This window comes from Podarcis cretensis (genome assembly GCF_951804945.1).
Source record: "Podarcis cretensis genome assembly, chromosome: 11".
In the NCBI taxonomy this organism is placed as follows: Eukaryota; Metazoa; Chordata; class Lepidosauria; order Squamata; family Lacertidae; genus Podarcis; species Podarcis cretensis.
The window spans coordinates 63,227,615-63,249,974 of NC_137180.1; the positions used below are offsets into that span (position 1 = coordinate 63,227,615).

Genomic DNA, 22,360 nt, shown 5'->3' on the forward strand with positions numbered 1-22,360 from the left:
CCAAATGTGGCATTGAGTCAAGTTCCTTGGTTCCACTGCTGTTGAAGGAACCGCTGTGAGCGGACTCGGCGAACGGTCAGGCACGGCAGTGGTCTGAATCTCTGGAGAGCCAGGCAGACCCACTGAAATGGCTTGGCTCGGCTCCTTCCTAGCAAGACGCGGGCTACTAGCCTTGCAGATTTCCTGGGCGGAGAGTTTAGCAGCTTCTGAGGCCATGGCCTCCTCAGTGTCTTTCTGCAGCGTGAGGTCTAGCTTAGCGAGGAGACACCGTTGCAGACGGATGTCCTGGACTCCACAGATGATTCGATCCATCAGGGCATCGTCTAAGTCTCGGAACTCGCAGTGCATTGCAGCCTGTCAGAGGGCAGTGGTGTAGTTGTTAATTGACTCTCCCTCTGCCTGGTTCCAGTGGTAGAACGCATGGTGGGCAGCAATCTTGGACAGCTTTGGCGCGTAGTGGTTGCGAAGCTTCTGTTGAATCGTGTCCCACGGCTCTGCCTGGACTGCTAGAGGCGCAACCAATGCTCAGGCCGTCACGAACACTTCGGTGCCACAAAGGCTGAGGAGAGGCCCCGCTTCTGCTCTACCCTCTTGTCAGCTCATTTGCTTGGAGGTAGCAGTCGAACCAAGCGAGGTAGGAGTCCCATGATTCAGAGGCTGGGGCAAATGGGCGGTAGAGGCACGAGTGAAGCCATGGTTCCGATGCTGATGTGGAGGGCGATGGATGGAACACTATGCTCTAGCCAGAATGGTCAGCTCTGAATTGGTTCTGCTCCATGATTTCAGCTCAGTGATTCAGCTCAGCTCAGAGGGTGGCCGCTTCTAGCTGTGCTCTGATGTCCATTGATCCCATCCTTGTCGCCAGTGTTAAATAGCGGGTAGACATAGCAGACGACACAGCGATTTCTCCAAAGCAGCTCTTTATTTGTAAGCTGGAACAGAACAGAACTGAACAGCAAACAGCTCAGCCGTCCTGCTTTTATAGGCAGCCGGCTGTCAACATTGTAGCAGCAACAACCCAGGGTTTCCTGCCTAAAATAACTGACGGGGACCTGAGTGAAAACTACAGAACAATACTCCTGGTGGCCAGGGTGAGAACTTCAATACATAACAGGGACAGAGGACGAGATGGTTGGACAGTGTTCTTGAAGCTACAAACATGAGTTTGACCAAGCTGCGGGAGGCAGAGGAAGACAGGAGTGCCTGGCATGCTCTGGTCCAGGGGGTCACAAAGAGGCGGACACAACTAAACAACTAAACAACAACAACAATTATTGTTGTTGTTGTTGTTTTTTAATTATTATTATTATTGTTATTACTATTATTATTTGTAAGAAGTTCTTGTAGCAGAGGTGCTGGGCTGCTCTGATGCTTTCCCTTCTCCTTCTGCTGCTGAAAGTGTCCCAACCAGAAATAGGATGTTACTTTACTTCCCAAATTGTATCCATTCCGTTTTGCAGCAAATAAGAGGAGGGAGCGGCACATGTGATCCCGGTTTAAATCCGTGCAATAGTCTTTCATAACAAGCAAAATAATTGGCGGACTGGAGGTCGTTCTGGAGGTCTGTACTTAACCTGAAACTGTCCTCAACCTGAAGACCACTTTAGCTAATGGGGCCTCCTGCTGCTGCCGCGCCGCCGGAGCACGATTTCTGTTCTCATCCTGAAGCAAAGTTCTTAACCTGAGGTACTATTTCTGGGTTAGCAGAGTCTGTAACCTGAAGCGTATGTAACCCAAGGTACCACTGTAACACAGTATACAAAGAACATAAGAACATAAAAAGAGGCGATCAATTAATTAAAATACATCTTAAATTTAAGGTAAAGGGACCCCTGACCATTAGGTCCAGTCGTGGCCGACTCGGGGGTTGCGGCGCTCATCTCACTTTATTGGCCAAGGGAGCCGGCGTACAGCTTCCGGGTCATGTGGCCAGCAGCGCACAGAAACACCGTTTACCTTCCTGCCGGAGCGGTAGATATTTATCTACTTGCACTTTGACATGCTTTTGAACTGCTAGGTTGGCAGGAGCAGGGACCAAACAACAGGAGCTCACCCCATTGCGGGGATTCGAACCATCGACCTTCTGATCGGCAAGTCCTAGGCTCTGTGGTTTAACCCACAGCATGGCAGTCCACGGGTAAAATTGAGAGTGGTTAATATTATCCAGGGCCAGCTGTTACCACTGGTCTTATAAAGGACCTGTGAGCAGGCTAGGAGGCCTCTTTAATGCTTGTTCTTATACATAAAGAAAAGAATCAGACTTCAGAGGAGAGAACTTGACACTGTTTGGAAAGCCTAGAGATTGAGCTGTCAAAGCGTTTGGCACCTGCTTGCCCTCAGGCTCAGACACTCGGGTTGCAAACGTGATCTGTGCAGGAGCCATTTTCGCAACCCGCAGCGCTGCGCATGCGCAGGTCACAATTCGGCGCTTATGCGCAAAGCGCAAGTTAGCGCTTCTGCGCATGCATGAGTGCCGAAACCCGGAAGTAACCCTTTCCAGTACTTCCGGGTTTGGCACGGTGCGCAACCTGAAAACGCACCACCTGAAGTGTCTGTAATCCGAGGTATGACTGTACTAGGAACCTGACGGGAACGAGGTAACCTCTCTGGCCGGGAAGGATGGAGGACTAGAAATATGGGGCAATCTTAAAGTGAAATGCGGGTGGAAGGTAGGAGGCACCTTGAGGCTGGCATCTGCCTCAAGAGACAAAGGAATGCACCTCTGGGATGGAGTCAAACCACTGTGTTAGCAGCACCAAAGGGAACTCCCTGACCACAAGACCACAAGATCCTCCTCTCCCTTGTGAACCAAAAGAAAGCAGAGCAAGACATTTGGCACCAGAGCAGTGACTACATTATTACATGAGCACTGTGCCACAAAATTTGATATTTTCATTTATATACATTCATTCGAAGTAAGATGGGTTTATGAAGCATTCTATATCCACCCACCACGCTGATGAAGAATTCTACAAAACACTAGTCAATATCTGGAATTACTGTTCAATGTTGGACATCATTGTTGAATACACAAAGCTTCACAGCTTGTCTTCCACTGTACAAAGTTTGGTACCTTGCTTCATTTAAAGATTTGCAGAGACTCTGAGAGAAAAGATTTCATTTTGAACTTTTTATGATTTGAAGGAATTCTATAAAGATTGTCTATTACGTATGTATATGGTCATCGTGTTGCCTAGACATTGTTGGCTGCAGGAGTTGCCAGAAGGAGGCACACAAGGTGCCATCCCACTGCCTTGGGGACTCCATTCTGGATTTGCATAGGGTTTACTTCTTAGCCTTTTCTTCTCCAGAAGCTATCCCACAAGGCAGCAGAGATTTAGGATAAAAGTTTTCCTTCTGCTAGAAGTTTACCTCCTTCCCAGGTTTACAAGCCCCATCTGCCCCTTACTTCCCTCTACAGCACATTAAGAATCTGCCATTTTTGATCGTTGGACAAGTCCGTCGGAGCCTGTCTTCGCATGCAGGGGAAGTCCCTAACTCATAGAGGGTTTGAGACCCATCAGCTACCTGATGGGACTAGGAGGCACAAACAGCACAAAAACACCCCAATCCCACAATAAACACTCATTGGGAAGCACATTGGGGAAAATGAGCTCAAGGATCTGTGGTTGCACAGAGGGGAGAAATGACGTTTGAAGAAGAGAATTGATGGACAAACATGCTTAAAATCACTGTCAAAATCCAAGAAGGGCTGTTGTGAGAGGAGGACGTATGTGTGGAGACTGAAGCTAATGATACTTCTGAAGCTGGGAAGGGGCAATGATTGACCTCCATGCTGGGCACTGAGCTGCAGGGTAGGAAGATGAGCTCCTCAAGAAAAAGACGCAATCAGCAAACAACCTTTGGCTGTTCAGCTTCAGCCAAGGGCCCTTGAGGCGACATGAACAAGGCTTCTGTGTTCTGATAAGGGAGCAGCTGTAAGCTCTTGAGATGAGCTCTGCCCCAAGGCCACAAGACAAAGGACGCAAAGATGGGAGGGGAAAGAAGAAATCACAAGCTCTTTTATTCGCAAGTGAAATATGGGGCTCTCGCCAGAAGTGGCTTACTGTTCTTCAAAGTGCTTGGTCTCATGTCAATTATGACATGAGTTATGTAAGTTATTACTTGCATTCAGAACAGCCTGTAGGCTTAATGAACCAGTACATCCAGTACAATGCTGCACAGCTCTGCATCTCTCTGAAATTGTTCCATCCAATTAACTGGCTTTAATATGGTGGGTACATTTCAAATCCCTTTCTCTGGGTATCTCAGCTGCTGACCATTTAAAATAATTGGGCCCAGCGCTTAAGTTTTCTTTCAGACGCCTAACAAGTTATTGTTGGGTGTCCCAGGTTTCACTGAACGGTGAGATCTGGGGGTAGAACTAGAAACGACAAAAAATAAAATCAAATTATTGGGTGAATAAAAATGGTTTGGACTGGTGCTGGAAAAACTGCAACATGGATGCTGGGTGAGACTTCTTTTGTGGGGGGTCAATTCCATAATTTGGGTGTCACCTCTAGGGCTGAAAGGATCTGTCAGTTTCAGCACTCTCAGCTTTTCATTTTTCCAATCTTACATTTAGCTCTCCGCATTAATGCTTGACATTTTAATGCAAATTGCTACATGTATTTCTCCTAATAGTCCTGTCTTCCACTGCCTCCCGCAGTTTGGTCAGACTCATGTTTGTAGCTTCGAGAACACTGTGTAGCCTTATGAGGCTTTGCCCTCGAGTGGGAAAAATATTGCGCCCGGGAAAGGGAAAATGGGACTCAACAGGCACTCAAGGAATAGTTTCGGAGAAAAAGCTTTATTTCTACCATCCATGAACTGGTAGAAGGAGCAAGTGTGATAGTTCACAAACAAGCACAAGTTCACAGTCATGTGCACAGAGCATATATTCCCCTTACAGTTTCCTCCTCTTTCTCCTCCTCTTCAAGAATCCTGTCCCATGTTGAGTGAGTTTCCTGAGCATGAACAGAAAGCTCCTGTCTTGGGACTCTTCCCAGGAAAGGGGGGGGGTGAGAAGCCAAGGGGTTTCAGCATGTCAAAAGATGTCACAACTGAATGAGATAAAAGTCAGTTCTCAGGCTTGAGTATTCTTGGCAATGACAGAGCCTTCTTGGCAATGACATTAGCCTTTTGAAGCCTTCTTGTACTGATAAAAGAATAACATTTTTCCTATGCATGTTGTGAGAAAAGCAGAGAAGAGCAGAGAAAAGCTGTTTTGGATTTTTAGAAGACAAAAGGAATTTTAGACAGTTTTGAGGCCTGGGGTGATTATTGAGGGGTGTGTGTGACTTTGGGCCTAGGTGGGGTCACCTGTCCTCACCTCCTTCAACTGTCCAACCATCTTGTCCTCTGTCGTCCCCTTCTTCTTGCGCCCTCAATCTTTCCCCACATCAGGGTCTTTTCCAGGGAGTCTTCTCTTCTCATGAGGTGGCCAAAGTATTGGAGCCTCAGCTTCACAATCTGTCCTTCCAAAATGGAATGTCCTTAAGAATGGATACGTTTGATCTTCTTGCAGTCCATGGGACTCTCAAGAGTCTCCTCCAGCACCATAATTCAAAAGCATCAATATACAGCCTTGTCGTACTCCTTTCCCAATTTTGAACCAATCAGTTGTTCCATATCCAGTTCTAACTGTAGCTTCTTGTCCCATATAGAGATTTCTCAGGAGACAGATGAGGTGATCAGGCACTCCCATTTCTTTAAGAACTTGCCATAGTTTGCTGTGGTCGGCACAGCATCTATCATCTATCAATTGATGAAGATGATCATCCAAATGTCATAGACCAAATGGAGCAAACAGCACGCAGACCTAGCGGTGGGAAGAAAAAATCCTTAAATAAGAGACACGGGGGGATGATTAATGGACTTCAATGTCTGTACACTAATGCGCAAAGCATGGGAAATAAACAAGATGAGCTTGAGCTCTTGGTACAGCAAACTAAATATGACATAATAGGCATCACTGAAACCTGGTGGGATAAGTCCCACGATTGGAATGTAATAATGGAGGGATACAATCTATTTCAGAGAAACAGACCAGACAAGAAAGGAGGAGGAGTGGCGTTATATGTCAGGGATGTGTATACCTGTGAAGAGATCCAAGATTTAGAACCTCAAAGCCAAAGTGAGAGCATTTGGGTCAAAATTAAGGGAGAGAAGAATAACAGTGACCTCATTGTGGGAATTTACTATAGATCCCCAAGCCAAACGGAGGACATAGATGATGCCTTCCTGGAACAGATGGCCAAGCATGCAAAAGGAAGGGAGATAGTAGTAATGGGGGACTTAAATTACCCGGATATTTGTTGGATGTCAAACTCAGCCAAGAGCATAAGGTCAAACAGATTCCTCACTGGCCTTGCAGACAACTTCATTGTCCAGAAAGTGGGAGAAGCAACAAGAGGAACAGCCATTTTAGATCTGGTCCTAACCAATGTTGATGACCTGGTTAGTGGGGTAGAAGTGGAAGTATCATTAGGCGCAAGTGATCATGCTCTTCTGAAGTTTACTATACAGCGGAAAGGAGCAGCCAAGCATACTAGGACTCAATTTCTTGACTTTAAGAAAGCTGACTTCATAAAACTTAGGGAAGTGCTGGGTGAGATCCCATGGACAGTAATACTAAAAGGAAAGGGAGTTCATGATGGCTGGGAGTTTGTTAAGAGGGAGATAGTAAAAGCACAACTTCAGGCAATACCAATGAGACGGAAACATGGAAGGTGCCTAAAGAAGCCAGGGTGGCTATCTAAAGAACTTTTAACTGAGTTAAGATTAAAAAAGGATGTGTACAAAAAATGGGAAAGGGGGGAAACCACCAAAGAGGAATTCAAACAAATAGCCAGCACATGTAGACACAAAGTCAGAAAATCTAAAGCACAGAATGAACTCAGGCTTGCTAGAGAGGTTAAAAGCAACAAAAAAGGCTTTTATGGGTATGTTCGTAGCAAAAGGAAGAACAAAGAAACAGTGGGGTCACTCAGAGGAGAAGATGGTGAAATGCAAACAGGGGACACAGAAAGGGCTGAACTCCTCAATACCTTCTTTGCCTCAGTCTTCTCCGATAAAGAAAACAATGCCCGACCTGAAGAATTTGGAGCAAATGATTCAGCAGAGGAAACACAGCCCAGAATAACTAAGGAGATAGTACAAGAATACTTGGCTAGTTTAGATGTATTCAAGTCTCCAGGGCCAGATGAACTGCATCCAAGAGTATTAAAAGAACTGGCAGATGTGATCTCAGCACCACTGACAGTCATCTTTGAGAATTCCTGGAGAACAGGCGAAGTCCCGGCAGACTGGAGGAGGGCAAATGTTGTCCCTATTTTCAAAAGGGGGGAAAGAGAGGACCCAAATAATTACCGCCCAGTCAGTCTGACATCAATACCAGGGAAGATTCTGGAGCAGATCATTAAGCAAACAGTCTGTGAGCACCTAGAAAGGAATGCTGTGATCACCAATAGTCAGCATGGATTTCTGAAAAATAAGTCATGTCAGACAGAATTACAAGCCTGGTAGATGAAGGGAACGCAGTGGATGTAGCCTACCTTGATTTCAGCAAGGCATTTGACAAGGTGCCCCATGATATTCTTGTAAAGAAGCTGATAAAATGCGGTCTTGACTATGCTACCACTCAGTGGATTTGTAACTGGCTGACTGACCGAACCCAAAGGGTACTCATCAATGGTTCCTCTTCATCCTGGAGAAGAGTGACTAGTGGGGTGCCACAGGGTTCTGTCTTGGGCCCGGTCTTATTCAACATCTTTATCAACGACTTGGATGATGGACTCAAGGGCATCCTGATCAAATTTGCAGATGACACCAAAGTGGGAGGGGTGGCTAACACCCCAGAGGACAGGATCACACTTCAAAATGACCTTGACAGATTGGAGAACTGGGCCAAAACAAACAAGATGAATTTTAACAGGGAGAAATGTAAAGTATTGCACTTGGGCAAAAAAAATGAGAGGCACTGTCAGAGCTGCCCGAGGTCCCAGCTCACAAAGGACCAACGCCAGTTCTTGTTATATACAAAAGTCTTTATTGAAGATCAGTTTCGATTTCAAAGCTGCGGCGCGCAGCTCTACGTCTTGGAGTCTAGACCGCTGAAGCTCCGTCTGAATCTCCTCCCCCCAAACACCAGTTTAAGACTCTAGCCTTGCTCCACCTCTTCCTATGCTCTTTCCTCCTCTGGGTCCGCCTGTCCACTGGGGTCTTGCCCTTTCTAGACTCTTCTGACGCTGAGTCCCCTGAGTCTTCCCCCTGCCTCCGGCGGGCTTTAGGACCTGGTTCCCCATTCAGGTCTTCTGCTGTCCCGCGCGCCTGTACATTTGAACTTGGCGCGCGCGCCCAGCCGGCAACCTTCCTCCTGACTGTTACACTGCTCCTGTCACTGCTTCCCCCTTCGGGGGGGCCAGCTGGATCTGACTTCCCCTCCGTTCCCTCACTCAGCGATGGAGGAGTGGTCAGCCCTGACTCATCCTCTCTCCCTACTGGAGGAGACGCTGGCCCTGATACATGGGACTCTTCCCCCCCACTACGCTCTGGTGGGGGAGCTGGTCCTGATCTCTCGCTGCTGCTTTGGGAGTCCCCGCTGGCCCCTTGCTTCTGGTGCATCCCCCCTGGGACCCCCCTTGCCCTGGCCATCGGCGCCCCCTTCTGGGAATCTTCTGAATCGCTGGAGAGGCTCACGGAATCTCTCGGGCCACTGTCATACTCCCCTACGCTGCCCTCAGATTCTTCCCCTTCGCTCTCCATTTCCTCTCTCCCCTGTGCCTCTGCTCCTGAGCCCCTGACAGGCACAAATACAAGATGGGTGACACCTGGCTTGAGAGCAGTACATGTGAAAAGGATCTAGGAGTCTTGGTTGGCCACAAACTTGACATGAGCCAACAGTGTGACGCGGCAGCTAAAAAAGCCAATGCAATTCTGGGCTGCATCAATAGGAGTATAGCATCTAGATCAAGGGAAGTAATAGTGCCACTGTATTCTGCTCTGGTCAGACCTCACCTGGAGTACTGTGTCCAGTTCTGGGCACCACAGTTCAAGAAGGACACTGACAAACTGGAACGTGTCCAGAGGAGGGCAACCAAAATGGTCAAAGGCCTGGAAAAGATGCCTTATGAGGAACGGCTAAGGGAGCTGGGCATGTTTAGCCTGGAGAAGAGGAGGTTAAGGGGTGATAGGATAGCCATGTTCAAATATATAAAAGGATGTCACATAGAGGAGGGAGAAAGGTTGTTTTCTGCTGCTCCAGAGAAGCGGACACGGAGCAATGGATCCAAACTACAAGAAAGAAGATTCCACCTAAACATTAGGAAGAACTTCCTGACAGTAAGAGCTGTTCGACAGTGGAATTTGCTGCCAAGGAGTGTGGTGGAGTCTCCTTCTTTGGAGGTCTTTAAGCAGAGGCTTGACAACCATATGTCAGGAGTGCTCTGATGGTGTTTCCTGCTTGGCAGGGGGTTGGACTCGATGGCCCTTGTGGTCTCTTCCAACTCTATGATTCTATGATTCTATCAGTCAAAGGCTTTTGCATAGTCAATGAAGTAGAAGTAGATGTCTTTCTGGAACTCTCTAGCTTTCTCCATAACCCAGCGCATGTTTGCAATTTGGTTTCTGGTTCCTCTGCCCCTTCGAAATCCAGCTTGCACTTCTGGGAGTTCTCGGTCCACATACTGCTTAAGTCTATTTTGTAGAATTTTAAGCATAACCTTGCTAGCGTGTGAAATGAGTGCAATTGTGCAGTAGTTGGAGCATTCTTTTGAGGCATCTAATCATAAGCCTGCATTTTTATCAAAGCTTATGTTTTATGCCAGGCAGAAGAGTAGCTGCCTAAGAACCTTGGCAAAATGTTTTTCTCCTAGACAAGGGCCCCCCCTGATTTATAGCAGAAAACAATTCTCAAAGTCGTAAAAAGGGAATTACAGGCTGACAGCCAAGGTTACACTGACCCTACAAATTAAGGGTGGATAAATAGTAAAATGAGCCATATCTTCTTCCTAAGGTTAAGAAGGTCAAGAGCAGTGAAAAAGACAACTGGTCTGGCTGGCAGAAACAGAGCATTTTTGGGAAGTCTTTTCTAAAGCTGTTTCTTTCTTAAACTAAGATCCTTTTAAGATTTCTTTTCCTTTTAAAAGGTTATTTATGTATTAAATATATTAGCTTAAATATAATTATGCAAAGGATTTAAGAAATGCTAGATTCTTATTTTATATAGTTGGAAGAGATCACAGGGGCCATCAGCCACCAGCCCCCCCTTGCCAAGACAGGAGACGCCATCGAGCACTCCTGATATAAGGTTGTCAGGCCTTTTGTTTAGAAACCTTCAAATGAAGGAGATCTCTCAATGTTGATGTGAACTCAAAATCCTTGACATATGCTTAAGATAAAAATTCAAGATTAATCATCTGTTTTGGAAGGCAATAGGGCAAGGAGGGCAAGAGGTGAGCTGGTAATTAAGATTCCTTGTTGAGACACATGTAAGATATATTACTACTTATTTGTCATTTATAGATAGAAGAATATATAGCTTTTTGATTTCCATAAAAGGGCAAGAGGAAATGGGTGTATCTTTTGTGATTGGTTCTAGCAAATAGCCAATAGGAATTTCAACCAGGCTGATTGGACAGAGGCAGCCACAGGAGGAGCAAGGGGGCTGGATTAAGGAAATATAAGTGCTGGCCAGAATGGCAGGAGGCCAGGCCAGAGCTTGGTAACCATATACCACTGTGCCTCATATTTATTTGTCTGACAAATAAATTACTATTTTAATTTCTCTATTGCTGCGTTGAATATTTCATTCCAGCTAAGCGTTAACCACAAGCAGGGTGCTACACTTTGGCACCGCCCTTCTTTGGGATTGGGATGTAGGCTGATCTTCTCCAATCCTCTGGCCACTGCTGAGTTTTCAAAATTTGCTGGCATATTGAGTGTAGCACCTTAACAGCACCATCTTTTAAAATTTTAAATAGTTCAGCTGGAATATCATCACTTCCATTGGCCTTGTTATTAGCAGTGCTTTCTAAGGCCCATTTGACTTCCACTCTCCAGGATGTCTGGCTCAAGGTCAGCAACCACACTACCTGGAGTATACGAAACATCCATTTCTTTCTGGTATAGTTCCTCTGTGTATTCTTGCCACCTCTTCTTGATGTCTTCTGCTTCTGTTAGGTCCTTTCCACTTTTGTCTTTTATTATGGTAATCTTTGCATGAAATGTTCCTTCCATATCTCCTGGAGCAGGAACCGGCAAGCCACTCCAGTATCCCTGCCAAGAAAACTCGATGGACAAAGACAACAGGCATATAAAAGCTCTATGTAATATCCTCCAATATTCCTCAGATGATAATGGGGACATTTCTCATTAATGTGTTATACATTTGATGTTAGCTGCTCTGAGCCCGGCTTCGGCTGGGAAGGGCGGGATATAAATAAAATTTATTATTATTATTATTATGAATGGACAAGACTAACTCAGTGCAGTACGACTCTGTAGCAAACAGCCCATCATCATGCAATTTCCTTAGTAACTTTCTCAATTTACTTTTTTACATATATCCTGGGAGAGGGGAAAAGGCTTTGTTTAGGAGGCAGGAAGGAAATAATGGCCCTGCCCCTTTAAGAAAGGATGGACCTAAGGAAGAGAGTGGTTCCGCATCAGGGAATAGACAAGGGAGGCAGCAAGTTAGAAAAGAGACACCGTGGCCAATGAGGTGGAAGGCGCTGCTCCAGAGGGCGGGATAGCTACATAATATATACGCTTGGTCCTTTAGCCAATAGAAGAACGTAGCCGATGAGAAGGGCGGAATCAACTGCAAATGTTACCCAATAGGAGAGAGGTGAGGCGTGGCTTTGCAACCAGCTACCAATCATGAGAGATTGGAGGAAAGCCTTAAGTTTCCGAGAGGATGCGTGGGTCGCGTAGTTTAGCCGGCGGCGCGCCCAATCGGGGAATAGCTCCGGGATTGGGAGGAGGCGGGGTTGCAAATCGAGCCAATAAGCAAGAAGGAGGCATGGCCGAGGCCTTATATGGGCAGCGCCGAGCTGCTTGGAGGAGGAGGCGGGCGTTCCAAATCGGGCCAATAAGCAGTCACAGACCTCAAGAAGGAGGCTTCATTTGGGGGCGGGGCGAGGGAAGGCGCGGCTTATGTGTCGGGGCGGCAGCAGCAGCAGGCGACGGCGGGGGTTGATGACGACGCCGGCGGGGGCGGGGCGTGCGGTGGAACTTGCGCGCTGAGGTCACTGGCCGAGCGGCGGCGCCGTCACAAAAGGAAGCGGCGGCCGCGGGGCTGCTGCTGCTGCTGCTGCTGCTGGCGGCCGTGTGTTTGTGTGCGCGTGCGCGCGTCTGTCCGCCCGCCCGTCCGTCTGTCCCCGTGTGGAGAGAGCGCCCAGGGAGGCAGGCGAGGCAGCCGAGCCCTGAGGGTCCGTCAGTTCGTCCGTCCGTCCGGCGGGCGGCTGGCCGACCGACCGACCGGCCTAGCGGGCCCCGCTTCTCCCCCTCACCGAGTCCTGAGGCGTCTGAGGAGAAGCCTTCCTCGCAGGCCTCCCTCATCCTCCTCCTCCTCCTCCTCCTCCTCCTCCCCTCAGAGGCCTCCGGGCCCAGGCCTGGCCGGAGCCCCCGAAGGCCTTGCCTCCGCCGCCGCGGAGCCCCTCTCCGGAGGAGGAGGAGGAGGAGGAGGCCTCGCGACGAGGAGCCGCCCCCGCCGCTGAGGGAGGCCGACGAGGCGGCGGCCGGGCGGGCGGGCGGGCGGGGGATCCGGATCCCGGGGGGCGGGCGGGGGCCCCGGGGCGGGCGGCGGAGGGCGGCAGCTGCTGCAGGGGGTCTCCGCGGGCCGGCCGGCCCTGACTGCCCCTCGGCGGCTCGCCCGCCCGCCCGCCCCGCCGCCGCCCCTCCGCCGCCCTCGCCCGCCGCCGCCGCCGCCGCCGCGATGGCCCAGCAGCAGGTGAGCAGCTCGCAGAAGGCGCTGATGCTGGAGCTGAAGGGGCTGCAGGAGGAGCCCGTCGAGGGCTTCCGCATCACCCTGGTGGACGAGTCCGACCTCTACAACTGGGAGGTGGCCATCTTCGGGCCGCCCAACACCCTCTACGAGGGAGGCTACTTCAAGGTGAGCGGGGCCCCTTCTTCCCCTGAGAGAGGGGCGAGGGGGGGGGACACACATACAGGCCCCTCGCCCGCCCAGTCTTGCCCACGCCCCCTACCATCCACCCACAGGAGTCCTAACTGGGACACAGTCCCCTAGGCATAGCTGTCAAGTTTGCCCTTTTCTTGCGAGGAATCCTATACGGAATAAGGGAGTTTCCCTTAAAAAAGGGAAACGTTGACAGCTATGCCCCTAGGTGAGCGGAGGGGGTCACTTCTGTGCCCCCTCCACCTCTGGAGCACAAGTGGTGCTAGAAAGTGCCTTGCATTCAAAACCTTCTGTAGCAGCTCCTGTGAGGTTGCCCTGATAAGTTCTTTTTTTGTGTTTGAGGATGATGTGTCCACCCCCTTTTTTGCAGCATGCTCTGTTATGTAAGCAGCAGCAGTGAATTTCTTCTATGTTAGAACTAACTCGCTGCTCTAAACGGAGCCTTTGCCAGCACCGCAGGCATGATCCCACACACCTTCTCTCTCCCGTTCAAAATTGCCCCTTCCCCCCCAAATTGCTCTACATCTTTCTGTTTTTTCAACAATACTGCCACTGTTTATGCTTCTTTGTCTGCAGAAATCTCCTGCTGACACTTGGGGATTCTACCTTCACTACTTTCTCCTTTATGCTTCAGATTTCTTTGAGCATCTCAGTTCCTGCCTACTTTCTCCTTCTCATGTGAAAACCTCCATATTTCTATAACTTGTCTCTATAAAGGGCAGTCTCCTAGGACGCATTCTGTTCTTTCTCAGTAGATGCAGGGGCAATAGAGTACCCAGACATTGCTCCCGGTCACTGCCATTCATCTAAGGGCAACTCTTTTCTCTTGCTCACACATCCCTAAGGATTGATTTAGCTTCTCCATAATCTTGAACCCCTGCCCCTAATCACTAAACACTGTCTGGCTCCCCTGTTTTATTTTTTCCCATTTGCATGGCAGTGTGAGAGGTGATGTCTTTTATCTGTTGTCTTGGTTCTCTGCCCACCCCCTTTATCGCCCCTTTCACCATCTTCATAATTTGTGGGCTATAGCTCCTCTTAGAGTATTTAGAGCAGTGGCATATAATGTCCTATGTATGTGCCACCTCATGATTCTGGAAGCACAAAATAGTGTTGGGCACAGTCTCCTCACATAGTCCAACACCTCAACCAGAAGTAAAGTCCCTTTCCCCTCAGTTCTTATGTCAAACTCTTAAAGGACATACGAAAACCAGATCACTGTCACAGGGGGAAATGTTGAGGGGGCATTCCCTCCTACATACTAAGTAGTTTCACCAAGTGTAAGAAAACTGTCATCGTTCAAGGCTGAGCAGGAAAGTATTCCCATATCATCCTTGCCACATTGTGCTATTTACCCTGTACTCCGGTGTAGAGAGAGACAGTGTGCTTAGTTCCAGTGGGTGTTGCGTGAATTTTACTATAAGCCATGTACCAGGCCTACATGCAGATCTCTGAAACTGGAGTTTTACCTTTGAGGAAGTTTTAAACATTGTATTTCTTAAGGAAAAACAATTGAGCGCATTTAATTTTGAAGGGAAGGGATAACTGGGATTTTGTCTAATGCTGTATAGTTGTAATGGCTATATTTCAGACATCTCCTGTTAAACCTTCAATAAAAAGTTATTTCCACTGGTGCCCTGAGTACCATTAAAACCTGCAAGTTAAAATCTGAGTAACCTGGATCCATCTTTTATTGTATTCAGCTAGATAGGGTTGGAACGTGTTGGATGCAGCATCTGCAGTTAACTGTAAAATGAATGTGAATGAGCTGTTAAGGGTCCTTTGCAAATTCTAGTAACAGACACTGAGCCTCAGCTGGGAGCTTTGTATATTGGGAGTGGGTGGCGCTGTGGTTGGAAGCCCTGAGCCTCTTTCTTGGGCGGTTTGAATCCGCCCGATGGGGTGAGCTCTGGTGTATTGCTCTGTCCCAAATGGTGTATTGCTCTGTCCCAGTTCCTGCCAACCTAGCAGTTCGAAAGCACACCAGTGCGAGTAGATAAATCAGTACCGCTGTGGCAGGAAGGTAAACTGTGTTTCCATGCACTCTGGCACTCATCATGGTGTCCCGTCGCACCAGAAGCAGTATAGTCCTGCTGGCCACACGATCCAGAAAACTGTCTGTGGACAAATGCTGGCTCCCTTGTCCTGAAGCGAGATGAGCGCTGCACCCCATAATCGCCTTTGACTGGACTTAACCATCCAGGGGTCCTTTACCTTTTACCTTATATTTGGGATACCTTGGATATCTTTGAGCTGTAGAACAGTTAAATGCTCAACATGCTTGGTTGTTGAGATCCCTAAGTACACAAAGCAACATGGCCAACTTCACAAAACTAAGAATTTTCTTAAGTGCCTCTTTCCTCTGACGCAAGCCTTGCTTAATTCAGTGGGACCTAATTCTAGTAAGTGTGCTTAGGTCTGAAACCTCAATTGTATCAGTGTTAACTTGATAGAAATCTTTTCTCCTGTTTCCTTTCTTCCAGCTGTGTAGGAGTCTAGGTATACAAGCATTCCCCATTCAGGAAAAGGCATACCCAGCTTTGCACTATCCATAGCCTCATTTAAAAAGTGACTTGCCTTTAATTTTGTCTGGCTCCTCTAAGCAGCCATGGCATATTTTAATAACATTGTTACTTAACATTGGCTTTGAATAAACTAATCATGAGAGGAGAACTCTGGAGTTTATTTTAAAAGGTAACATATTCTCATTGGCTTATCTTTACAGTTCTACGAAATGCTTTGAATAATTGATCATTAAATGGCAAATTTCATTATCACCCCTTGTTTGTTTACATCATCTGATATTCAGATATTTTGTTGCCTAGAGAATTGTCATATTTTCAGTCATAAGACTTTTGGCACTAGAGAGCAAAAAACGGTGGTGAGTGGAATGACATTCCATTACCAAGGAGGATACATTTGGAAAGAAGTAGGTTGGGACACGATGCTGTTCAAGATCAGATACGTGTAAACATTTGGAATTTTATCACCTTTCACCACAACCCAGCACATTCCCAAAACGTTCCACTAGCCTCTGTACATGAGACAGAATGATAACCAAAGTGTACTATCTCAGAACTAAAAAAATTCCTTCCAGTAGCACCTTAAAGACCAACTAAGTTAGTTCTTGGTATGAGCTTTCGTGTGCATGCACACTTCTTCAGATACCAGAACTGTAGAAGTAGGCATCCTGGAGGGAGCAGGAAGCAAATGGTTACCCTATGGTGGTTGTGAAGGCAGAAATGGCATGGGGAGAACTCATGCATGCTGCACTGATCACTTCAGAGAGAGGACAGCATAGAAGTAAAGAGCAGCTTTTTTAAAAGGCAGAATTTTGATTCTTGTATCCTAAATACAAAACTGGTTGGGTGGAATCTTATGGGTAAAATTGTGCATTGCAAGGTGGATGAATTTGTTAATCCTCCAGGTTAAAGTATGTGTTAAGAATATAACTGCCCTGAATGAAACCAATAGCTATCAAGTAAATACTTCTGGAAAGGTTGTAAATGGGATGGGATGTATGTGATCATCCCCCGTTTTGTGTGCAGCATCTGCCAGTCAAATTTTTCATTGTCTAGAGGATTTTTTAAAATTAGATAACTTAATAATTGAATTAAATAAAATGCTAGCTCTGCCTGGAGGTTCCAATTAGCTGTCAATGATGCTAGCTATTGATATACTGTAATAATCGTCCATCTTTAACAAGATGCATACCCTATTCTATGACTACTGAGGTAGGAGCTTAAGTGAATTTATCAAAAGGTTTTTGGAAGTACAAATATTTGCTGGATTACTTTATACAAATGGTTGATGAGGCAAGCTTTCCCTTTGTCAGAGGCCCTGTCAATACTATCTTAGCAAGCCATGTTTAACAGTTTCTGCCCCTAAAGATATTTGCCACCAAGTTACCAGGGAAATTGGGAAAGGGAATGCTGTTGCTTCTTCAGTATCCAAAAGGATGCTTTGGAGAAACAGTTCTGGAGTTCTTGCAGTAGGTAGAAATTAAGGATTAATGGGTGCTTCTGTAATTGTTTACATTTGAAGGAAAATATGTGTTCACTTTCATGGGATTTAGAAAGTTTTAGAGATGTTTTGGACATCAGGTTCTGACTATGGTAATAAACAGATGTGTTGGTGCTGTGTGCTAGTTGGGAAATAGCACGGTATTGAGTGAATTGTAGGGCAGCATTCGTAGCACAAGCTGAAGGGACTTTGTCCTAAGAGTCAAAGAGAGATTTGCCAAGAGAGATTTTAGTGGAGACTCATTTGAGTTGGACCTGTGCAATAGACTACTGTCAAACATTGTGCTGCAACAAACCAGTCTTTAACAGACTCCAAAACTTTGCTGCTAATGGAGGCTCCTGCCAGCTGGGTTAAGGAATGCTGGTCTGCTTAGTGCCTGAACATCTGTGGTGTCTCTTCCGTTTGGTTTTGTTATCCTGTTCCTATTTACTGCCTTGCCATTCGTTTGTTTGGATGTGGCCTTAATACTGCTGTTCCATTAAATTGCCAAATCCTTCCCGCCTACTTTCCCGCACCCTTGAATTGGAACAAAGGGGCCAGGTGGGGTTTTTGAAACAGCTTCCCCCTCTTTATTATTTCAGTTTAAGCACAGCAGGCCCTTCTGTTTTCCCAAAAATCTACTGTTCCTCACTCCCACTATCACACAAGAGGGTTTCACACATATAGCTCCATTACACTAATTTAAACTTTGCTGTTTTCATCTCTTTCCTGGTCTGCCCTGTGCCTTGAGAGCATTTATCTGTCTGGGACTTGGTAGCCTCTTTTGCCCTTGTAAGTGTGTCATGGTGACAGAACTGCTTGTACGCCCATCCCAGTTCTAATCTGCATGGATTTGACCTCACATATGAAACTGCCCTCTGCTTAGGCAGACCATTAGTCCATTTTGCTTTGAATACTTACTCTAAAAGCAGTAGCTCTCAAAAGACCTCAAGAAATATCTCTCCTACTAGCTGAATGTCTGCTTTAACTGGAAATGGTGACTTGCGTGTAGCAACGGGCTTTAGAAGAGGATTAGACAAATTAATGCAGGGTAAGGCTATCAATGGCTACTAGCCACAAGGGCTGTATTTTTCCTTCGCTGCTGGAGGCAACATGCCTCTTGGTGCTGGAAATCACTGCTGCACTCAGCTTTCCGTAGGCACCTGACTGGCCACTGGGAAAACAGGATGCTGGGCCAGTTGTGTCTTTAGAGACGGCTGCTCTAATGAATCTGGCAGCTTGTGTGTGTACAAAGCATGTGTTTTGCCTCAGAGGAGCCTTGCTTCCATGTGCTCCTTAGAATCATAGATTTCATAGAATAATGGAACTGTAGAGTTGGAAGAGACCCTGAGGATCATCTAGTCCAACTCCCTGCAATGCAGAAATATGCAGCTGTCTCATATGGGGATTGAACCTGCAACCTTGGCATTATCAGCACCATGTTCTTACCAACTGAGCTATCCAGGCTTCTTGTGTTACGTTACAGTGACTAGACGTGCACCGTCTGACTGCTGGGGGCAATGGCAGCTAGTAGCAGTTCCCAGTACTGATAACTAAATGGGGGCTCTGTCAAATAGAATGCTTGCGGTAGAGCCTTAAGCATTCGAGTGAGGAAGCTAGTAGAATAGAAACCTGCCACTTGCTCAGAAGCAATTATCAGTTGCCACAGAAGGCTGATGGCTGGTGATCAAGCATGGGTTGGATATGCATTTCCACTCCCAGTCTTCCAAATTCCTGGTACCAGCTTTTAAAGGTGCTGCTGCTGTGGCAGAAACCTCTTACACCAACTGCCCTATCTATAAATTCCAATTTGCCCCAGTGAACAAACTGGCTTAATAATAATAATAATAATAATAATAATAATAATAATAATAATAATAATAATAATTTATTATTTGTACCCCGCCCATCTGGCTGGGTTTCCCCAGCCACTCTGGGCGGCTTCCAACAAAGATGAAAAATACACTAAAATGTCACATATTAAAAACTTCCCTGAACTTCTGAATGTCAGGTAGTTGTTTATCGCTTTGACATCTGATGGGAGGGCGTTCCACAGGGCGGGCGCCACTACCGAGAAGGCCCTCTGCCTGGTTCCCTGTAACTTGGCCTCTCGCAGTAAGGGAACCGCCAGAAGGCCCTCGGAGCTGGACCTCAGTGTCTGGGCAGAATGATGGGGGAGGAGACGCTCCTTCAGATATACTGGACCGAGGCCGTTTAGGGCTTTAAAGGTCAGCACCAACACTTTGAATTGTGCTCAGAAACGTACTGGGAGCCAATGTAGGTCTTTCAAGACCGGTGTTATATGGTCTCGGCGGCTGCTCCCAGTCACCAGTCTAACTGCCGCGTTCTGGATTAGTTGTAGTTTCCAGGGCACCTTCAAAGGTAGTCCCACGTAGAGCGCATTGCAGTAGTCCAAGCGGGAGATAACCAGAGCATGCACCACTCTGGCGAGATAGTCTGCAGGCAGATAGGGTCTCAGCCTACGTACCAGATGGAGCTGGTAAACAGCTGCCCTGGATACAGATTTGACCTGTGCCTCCATGGACAGATGTGAGTCCAAAATGACTCCCAGGCTGCGCACCTGGTCCTTCAGGGGCACAGTTACCCCATTCAGGACCAGGGAATCCTCCACACCTGCCCGCCTCCTGTCCCCCAAAAACAGTACTTCTGTCTTGTCAGGATTCAACCTCAATCTGTTAGCCGCCATCCATCCTCCAACCGCCTCCAGACACTCACACAGGACCTTCACTGCCTTCACTGGTTCTGATTTAAAAGAGAGGTAGAGCTGGGTATCATCTGCATACTGATGAACACCCAGCCCAAACCTCCTGATGATCTCACCCAGTGGCTGCATGTAAATGTTGAAAAGCATGGGGGAGAGGACAGAACCCTGAGGCACCCCACAAGTGAGAGCCCAGGGGTCTGAACACTCATCCCCCACCACCACTTTCTGAACACGGCCCAGGAGGAAGGAGCGGAACCACTGTATGACCGTGCCCCCAGCTCCCAGCTCCTCAAGATGGTCCAGAAGGATGTTATGGTCGATGGTATCAAACGCCGCTGAGAGATCCAGCAGAACTAGGAAACAGCTCTCACCTTTGTCCCTAGCCTGCCGGAGATCATCAACCAGTGCGACCAAGGCAGTTTCAGTCCCATGATGAGGCCTGAATCCCGACTGGAAGGGATCCAAATGGTCCGCTTCTTCCAGGCGTGCCTGGAGTTGTTCAGCAACCACTCGCTCAATCACCTTGCCCAAGAATGGAAGATTTGAGACTGGGCGATAATTGGCCATCGTGGCCGCATCTAAAGATGGTTTTTTAAGAAGCGGTTTAATAACCGCCTCTTTCAGTGGGTCTGGGAAGGCTCCCTCACGGAGGGAAGCATTCACCACCCCACGAAGCCCATCACCCAGTCCTTCCCGGCTAGCTTTTATAAGCCAGGATGGGCAAGGATCCAGGAGACAGGTGGTTGGCTTCACTCGTCCAAGCAGCCTGTCCACATCCTCGGAGGTAACAGATTGGAACTGATCCCACACAACTTGACTAGACAGGACTCTAGCACTCTCCAGCCCTGGCCCTGCTCCCACGGTGGAGTCTACTTCTTCCCGAATCTGAGCGATTTTATCTGCAAAAAACTTTGCGAAATCATTGCAGGAGATCATGTGGCCCGTACTGGGCCCCGATGTTGCAGGTGGTTCCGCTAAATTGTGAACCACCTGAAAAAGTCTCCTGCTGCTGTTTTCTGCAGATGCAATATAGGCGGTGAATAAAGTCTTCTTCGCTGTCGCTATCGCCACTTGGTAGGCTCGACGTTGAGCTCTAACCTGTGTCCGGTCAGATTCGGAATGAGTTATCCGCCACCGGCACTCTGGCTGTCTCAACGATTGTTTCATTGCCCTCAGATCCGTGGAAAACCACGGGGCTGTCCGGGCTCCATGCAATCGGAGAGGGCGCTTCGGAGCCAAACAGTCAATAGCCCTGGTTAACTCCACATTCCAGCAGGCCACCAGGGAATCGACTGAAAGGCCATCAACATGGGATAAAGCATCCCCTACCACTCTCTGGAAACTATTTGGATCCATTAAGTGGCGGGGGCGGACCATTCAAATCGGTCCCACCTCCCTGCAGAGGCAATGGGTCGCAGAGAAGTCCAGTTGCACCAGGAAGCGATCTGACCATGGCACTTCTTTCGTTTCGCTTTTACTTAGTGTCAGATCACCAACATCCATAGAAGTAAACACCAGGTCCAAGGCATGTCTGCGGCTATGGGTTGAGCCAGACTTATTCAGGGACAGCCTCATGGAGGCCATGCTTTCCACAAAGTCCCGAGCAGCCCCTTGTAAAGTTGTGTCGGCAATGTTAAAATCCCCTAGGACAACCAAGCTAGGTGTCTCCAGGAGAACATCCACCACAACCTGAAGCAGCTTGGGCAGGGAATCCTTGGTGCAGCGGGGAGGTCGGTACACCAAAAGGAATCCTGTACTGCCCCTATTGCCCAACTTCCAGAACATGCACTCGGAAAACTGGGTCTTCCCAATAGGACGCCTGGTGCAAACTAATGACTTCCTAAAAATCACTGCAACCCCCCCCCTGCCCACATGACCTGGGTTGCTGTGCATAAGAGAAACCTGGTGGACAAGCAGCGGCAAGGACAGGCCCATCTGCTTCATCCAACCAAGTCTCTGTTACACATGCCAGGTGAAGTCCTCCATCCATGATCAAGTCATGGATGGCAGTGGTCTTATGAATCATTGACCTGGCATTGCACAGCAGCACCTTCAGGTCATGTGGGTATCCCTTGCTGATTCTAGTATCCATCCGGTCAGGACCAGACCCGGAGGCAGGGATAGTCCTCAGACAACGACTAAACCTGCCTCCTCTGTAATGACATGGTCTGGTCTTAGTGTAACTCCTCCTCATACCCGTGATCACTGAGATCAGTTATCCCAGTGCATCCCCCCCTGTGGACCATGCCCCAGCCATTTTGTTGGCTGGGACCTACTCCCCGGCAGCCCTGACCCCTCCCCTTAAGAACAAAATAACACCTTAAAAAACAACAACAAAAAACCAATAAAACAATACAAACAAAAAACAGTAAAAATTACAAAAACATAAAATCAAACAAATTCCCAGGCCCAATAAACATCCATCCCACCCCCACCCCCCACATACAAAAAATTCAAAAGAAAAATTTTAAAACATTTAAAAAGCACTCTGCACC

The 22,360-nt window shown here is 47.7% G+C and overlaps 1 protein-coding gene across 1 annotated transcript in view; it reads left to right on the forward strand.

Moving 5' to 3' along the window:
* Positions 1 to 12,904: 12,904 nt before the first annotated feature.
* UBE2R2 (ubiquitin conjugating enzyme E2 R2) overlaps positions 12,905 to 22,360 on the forward strand; it is a 56,853-nt gene continuing 47,397 nt past the window's right edge. The window contains exon 1 of the mRNA XM_079995105.1: positions 12,905 to 13,114. Within this exon, the coding sequence (XP_079851231.1) occupies positions 12,938 to 13,114 (177 nt within the window). The 5' untranslated portion in view covers positions 12,905 to 12,937. The remainder of the gene's footprint in view (positions 13,115 to 22,360) is intronic.